The following is a 6,846-nucleotide window of genomic DNA, read 5'->3' as shown; positions in this document are numbered from 1 at the left end:
CATGTTTTAAATATATTGGGGGATATGTCCTCTGTGTTTCCCATGAAATCTACACCTGTGGCCGGCTTAGTCATGTCCCCTTCAAGGGAACATTGTTAACATGGACACAGAATCATGCTGGCTGGCTATCAGGTGACACATTGTTCTCCATACATTATTAAGTACCGCTGTAATGTCGATTAACTTTGGTGCAATATTGTAAGAATTATGACAGAAAGTTAAAGCAGTGAAATCAATACTTTTCTTTATGTTACAGTGTGACTAACATGTGCCAACCTCTCGACCCTTCACATTCTCATCGTAAAGTTTCAAGAGGAGCTCCACATGTAGACTGCATATCTAGTTACCGGTGTCCCCCCTGAGAGGCTCACTGTTTGCATGGTATGGCCTACTTGTACACAGCCCTCCGGTGAAGCCGACCTTAGGGGAAGAGATGCGGCATCCAATTTCACTCTTACATTTTAATCCCTGCCCATTAGTGGGGAAACATTGACACTTGCCCAGGAGCAGCAACCAAAAGGGAATTCCATCACACTCCACATTAGCAAGCCCAGACTGTCATTGAGTTAAAAGGCTCCTTGTTAGCCTGGTCGCTCTGAATGCCTCACAGTACCCCTCTGTGTGTGTGTCTGTGTGTGCGGATTTAATACCTGATGCCGCAACAAATTATTATCAAGACATACTAACTGTGAAGAGTGATACAAAACACCTAGCAGTTTGTCTACACTCAAATGTTGAAATTAAAACCTTAAAGGGACAGTTCACCCCAAAATAAAATAAAAAAATACACATTTTTCCTCTTATCCATAGTGCTATTTATCTATCTAGACTGTTTCAGTGTGAGTTGCTGAGTGTTGGAGTAATCAGCCGTAGAGATGTCTGCCCCTCAGTTTAATGGGACTACATGACACTCAGCTGGTGATGCTCAAAGCGCCAAAAACAAAAATAGATTTGAAAAATTCAACAGCAACATCTCTTTCCAGAAATCATGACCTGCTTACTTAAAATAATCCACAGGTATTTTTGGACCAAACAGTTCTGGGGACTCCCTGAGAGGAACCGCTCGCTGAGGAGCCTCCCCCGAGAAGTAAAAACCTTTTAGGCCTCTTTTTCTGTTTGCACTCACATTGCCAATAGGAATTAGGAGTTACTAACTGTAAGCCAGCCAGTGGTTGGCATAGCAATGTCATTTTCTGTTTGACAATTCAAAATCATGTTATAGTTTCATCGTCAAATATATGTTCAGTAAAGCCTGGACTTCACTGTCAGTCTATTTGTCACTCCCTGACGTCATGGTTCTTCATTACAGATGGATATATTTGTCTCAATTGCACCTCAGTCAACCTCACCATCATCAAAGCCGCCATCAAACTGTTTTAAAGAATAAACAGGCACACACTTCACATAACACTCAAACGAAACATGGAGCAGGTAAATGAATAAACATGCCTCACTTACTGCACAAAACCGAGAGGGAATGAGTCTACTTTGCTTATCTTGAACTGGCAATGCAATATCACCTTTAAACTTTCAAACCTTCAGACGGAGAGTAAAATTTCTGCCGCTTCACGTGTCTACTTGGAGAAAAAGTGCCTCAGCTAAATGTGACCCTGCAACATAGAATGTAAACATGGTTTCTGTACAGTGTTAATACAAAAACACAGCTCCTGAGTGATATTAAAATAAAAAAATTCATATTTATGAACATAAATCACATCAGTTTTCTTCAATTTGTTGTTTACACGACTAACAGATTTTTAAAATGGCATTTGCTGGTGCTGCATTGGCTGTATTCAACCACTCAACATACACTCAACAACATCTGGACCAATCACTGTACACTTGCATCACTCATCGATCCTCTTTCGCTGGGAGAGTACCTACTCAAGAATAGGACCTAGAACGGTGCCTCAAAAATGTGTTCTAAGAGCTATCATCGTTCCTAGTTTTCATGGTACAGGCACACTCTAAAAACATCTACAAACCCTCTAAAAACATGAGCAGTTTAATGTCGGAACTATTTGATTTCTTCTGAGCTACACCTGCCAAACGTATCACAGTGCAGAAGGAAGAGTGCATCTACTGCTAGCTCACCTAGAACCACTGAGCTAGCTAACGTTACAGCTCACACTTTCACGAGCACAAGCCTCTTGTCCATGAGTAGATGCACACTTCCTTCTGCACTGTGATGCAATTGGTGGGTGTAGTGCAGCTCAGTAGAAAGGAATTCAACAGGCATCTCTAAGGCCGGTATCTCCACTCAGCAACTCACACCAAAGAGGTCTAGAACTCTACATAGATAAACAGCACTACAGAGGAAAAATGTTGTTTTTGATTTTGGGGTGAACTGTCCCTTTAAAGGGACAGAGACTGTGACCATTACTAATAACCCTCCATCAGCTGAGTCAGATGTCACATGCTGGACTCAGTTAGCCAGAGCAGCATTTCAGAACAACACCCTGTGAAACTTTTTATTGAGCTGCTGCTAAATGCACAGCCTATTCACACTGTTTATTGACTGTGTGTTTGCTTGCTGTCTTTCCATAGAAACCAGTGTGTGAGGGTCACCCTTCAGGGAGACTGCGGCCTGGCAGGTTATTTTCAGTGTCTGTTGCTAACCCATCAAGGGATAGCATTTCATTGCTGTGTGTGTGCATACACACATATGGCTATTGTGGTTTAAGAATGATATGCATAAATGGGAGCTGCATGCATGCTGCAATCAATATCTATCATCGTATTAACCGTATCATACAGAACACCTTGTTGGGTTTTTTAACAAGCCCCAGGACATTCTGTATTTACATTCACTTTCTTTTTAGCCAAATCTGAATAATCCGTCAGTGTCTGTGCTGCTGTGTAGCCTGAGGCTGAAGGAATGTAAAATATAACATAAAATCAAGCAGCAGCATCCTATTTCTCATTTATTAAACAAAATATTCAAAACCCTTTCATTGTTGATTAGAGACTCAGATTTCAGTCACTAAAAAAATGCAAATGAGATGTAGGTTCCTGTCTGAAAGTAACCACAACAGTTTGATATTAACTGAGGGGTTTCCCTGCTGTGCCATGTGACAGCGCCTATTCTCTGTGTGTAACTGTACCCTCCTGTGTTAATGTGATGGACAGGAGGATTAGGAGGGTTTACACCTACACAGAGATTCTGCTTTTTTCTTTCACACAAGTCCAACTACATGTACGACCTGATACATCACCCTCTTCAGATACAGCATAGCTTTGATTTAAATTAGGTGCAAGCTACAACTAGGCTTTACACTTTTTATAGATTTAAACTTTCAGCTATACTTTAGCTTAACTTAAGATATACAGTGGTATTAAGTAGTTTTTCAGCAAAACTAAGCAACAGGATCAATTAAAGGCAACATTTTGAATTCATTTTAATCAATACTTACATTCAAAAAAAAAAAAAAAAAGAAATTCACGGAGCAACTAGAGCAGTGGTTCCCAACCTTTTTCTATCACTGAGTAAACTGACAACCCCTGATGAAGTGACATATTTTATTGATATTTCATATTATATTCAATGCATAACAATAATAGTAAGGAACAACTGAAGTTAGATTCCCTGAGACTGTATTGAAACGGTAAAAACAGTCAGGAAGTTTGTGTAAAACAAGTGATTGGATGATTTTTGAGCACTTTTTTCCTGTGAATATTACATCAGAGATGAGTTTTCTGGATATTTTTAGACACTTCTAAATACAATTCTCTGTCTTGTAATTTTTATTTTTATTTTTTTTTCCAAGTCAACTAACTAACTAATTCAATTTAACAATCAAGGAGGCCCCGCGTTAAACCCAGAACACGCTGGAGAGATTACATATCTCATCTGGCCTGGGAACACCTCGGGGTCCCCCAGGAGGAGGTGGAAAGCGTTGCTGAGGAGAGGGAGGTCTGGAGTGCTTTGGTCGGGACCAGGCTCCAAATAAGTGGATGAAAATGATAGACTTTTATCTTTTTATCATTACTATTTTATACATATTCATTTTTTTCCTCTCGCAGATGCATGGCCTCTTCTATTAGCTCTTTGGGTTGTTTTACTGCACACTTTACTAATGCAGGACGAGGCTGTTTTGCAGAGATTGAAGGCTTTTTGAGTGTAGCTTGTGTTCAGGTCATCACCGTGCCTTTATTCTGTGAGAATTTATATCTTGAATAATAAGCTAAACTTTAAGAATACCAATTCCATTTTGTTTTCTTACCATAAATGAATGAAATGCTGAGATATAGGCCCATTGTATACTTTTTTTTTTTCCGTACATACCTTTAAATCAAGAAGGCCTTTCGGTCAACCCCCTGTGAAGCTTTGGCGACCCCCAGGTTGGGAACCCAGGAACTAAAGTCCCAAAAGGTGATACAAGCATACAAGATTAAAAAAAAAAAAAAAAAGTTGTTTCCACAACATAATTAACTCACAAGTTAAAACATTCACTTTTGAGGTGCTTCAGGGGCTTCATAAAATCATGTAAAAGAGGAAAAAATCAAGTTAATAAAAAAAACAAAACAAAAAAACAAGTGGCATTAGTACTGCTTGTGAGTAAAAGTCTCCAGGTAGCTCATGCTTGAATTTAAAGCACTTTCACCATCTCTAAAATGATGACTTTTGCAGTGGGTCAACTGCAATGACAGCATTTCTTTGACAGCATTTAATCAGTCTAATCTTATCTATCAGTCTGAATATGGCAACAAATTAAAATGCAATACACAGCCTCCACCACCTGATGTCCCTAAGACCACAGGCTGATGTGAAGCCTAACAGAAAGCTTTCCATTCATCGTACCTGCATCGCCCTCTGCTGCTCAATATGACAAATGTCCTCTGTAATTCTGCACATCTGTTCAACTCACCAGGCTTTGAATTCTGTAACAGGTATACATGAGTCAAGGTAAGAATCATGATTTTATTATAATGTCTTTGAAAAAAACGAACAGATCACAGTACAGCATGCATACATTCCTTACAGAGGTCTAAAATAAAACTGGTCGGATGGTGTCACTGGAACATGGCGTCATTATTGAACAGGCTGGCTTTGTGTTCATTTGGTAACAACTGTCACAAAACACACGATATAAACATTTGTGTTTAGGTGTGTGTGTGAATACATGTCTTTTGAAAGGGAAAACACAATCATAAAGCATATTCAGTGACAGTTATATACTCGCCTACATTCAATTAAATGGAGAGTTTTGTTTTAGCCATTATTCATTTCTTACTCACAAACAACCTGCAGCCATTCACACACATTTTCATTCATGAGGAACTCTGGGAAATGGCACTATGGATCCCCCAAGAGGTGAAAGAGAGAGAAAAAAAAAAGATTTATAATTATTATTCATTAAGACAAAAACCCAACATAAACAATAAATTGGTCCAATAAAAGTGCGATTTGCGATTTAGAGGAGTCTTAACACTGAGGAGTTTATAAACTATACAATAGAAATAAAATCTTAATATTACACAAACATAATAACACTAATAACAGAGGTGTCAGAGAAGAATTTCAAATAAAGTAACTCCAGAGGCAAATATCTTAAAACATGGTAAAATTAAATTTCTACTTTGTTAAGCTTTTTATATTAAATTTGGAACAATTAAGATATACAGCATGTACACATTCACAACCCTACGTCTCTGTGCTTCTGTTGCCCCGCCTGGAACATGGAAAGGGCAAGAAACCCAACCTTGGATTGCCCTAAAAATGTCCCCTATTGAGTTTATCACACCTATGTACAACAGGTCCGTAACTATGAAGGCATTCAAAGAAAGGAATTACATTTTGGCACCAGGCACAGAATTGAACACATTAAAACTAAACCCACCCAGAAAAATAATCTGACTACTCTCACCCTTCGATGTGTTGCCCAACAACATGAGAGAACAGTGAATGTGCATTTAAACTGGCTAAAAAAATGAATGATGAAACATTTGGCATAATTGTTGCTGGAAGAATAAGAGAGAGGGGGCAGGGGGGGTGGTCTACCCCAACAGACCTGGTAGGAGGATCTACAGTGCATTTCTGTCAAAAAGACAATCTGTTGTTTATCCTGAGTGCTAGAAGTAAACAGGAACTGGAAAACGTATTCATAGCTAAGATTAGGGCCGGGCTTGTACTATTTACACGTTTATCACTGCAGCTTTTGGCTTTCTGTATCATCTGATCGCTCTTATGTCAGATATACATTCTCTTACCTGGTTCACAATAGCGATGTTTACCCATTTTATCCTGAATTATCACTTTAAAGAAACATGGCTCTCTGTTATCTGGCAGCTACTGCACAGTCCTGACTAGTCATGACCAATCACAGCGTGCCAACTTTTCCTGAGACGGGGTAAGGTATAAGAACCTTTACTAACTTTGGGGTGGAACGAACTGGCTTCATTGAAGGGATTTATTTATTTTCTTATTGAATGACTAGGCTCTGGGGGAGGAGTGAAGGAAAGTGCGTAGGGCGGCCCCGCTCTCTACACCTCACTGATGGTGCGCTCAGAGGGCCTGAAGTTGACAGAGTTAGACGATGACATGTAGAAGGACTGGGTTTTGCGGTTGAGACGGGCCCGTTTGGTGGCCACGCAGAGGCTGCGCTTGCTGGAGGTGATGATCTCTGTGATGAACTTTTTGCAGTCTACGCAGATCTCCATAGTGACCCAGTCCTCAGTGAGCTCCTTCGGCAGCTCAGGTTCGTCCTGTGACCGGCCATCTTTGCTGCCACTACTGCTGTGCTTAGACAACCTGAGGATAGGAAGAAATGATGAACTCATCAGACAAAGCATGACATTTTCACCATAGCTCCTTAGTGTATAAAAAGAAATGGCACAGTCTATAGT

At 39.8% G+C, this 6,846-nt stretch overlaps 1 protein-coding gene across 5 annotated transcripts in view; it reads right to left on the bottom strand.

Annotated features, from left to right (window-relative positions):
* Window positions 1-4,901: 4,901 nt before the first annotated feature.
* spire1a (spire-type actin nucleation factor 1a) overlaps window positions 4,902-6,846 on the bottom strand; it is a 37,926-nt gene continuing 35,981 nt past the window's right edge. For all 5 annotated transcript variants that reach the window (XM_049602390.1, XM_049602391.1, XM_049602393.1 and 2 more), the window contains one exon: window positions 4,902-6,751. In XM_049602390.1, the coding sequence (XP_049458347.1) occupies window positions 6,484-6,751 (268 nt within the window). In that variant the 3' untranslated portion in view covers window positions 4,902-6,483. The remainder of the gene's footprint in view (window positions 6,752-6,846) is intronic.

The sequence above is a fragment of the Epinephelus fuscoguttatus genome, linkage group LG17, assembly GCF_011397635.1.
Source record: "Epinephelus fuscoguttatus linkage group LG17, E.fuscoguttatus.final_Chr_v1".
Lineage (NCBI taxonomy): Eukaryota > Metazoa > Chordata > Actinopteri > Perciformes > Serranidae > Epinephelus > Epinephelus fuscoguttatus.
Note: the sequence above shows the minus strand (reverse complement) of the source record. Positions and strands in the feature narration are given on the sequence as shown.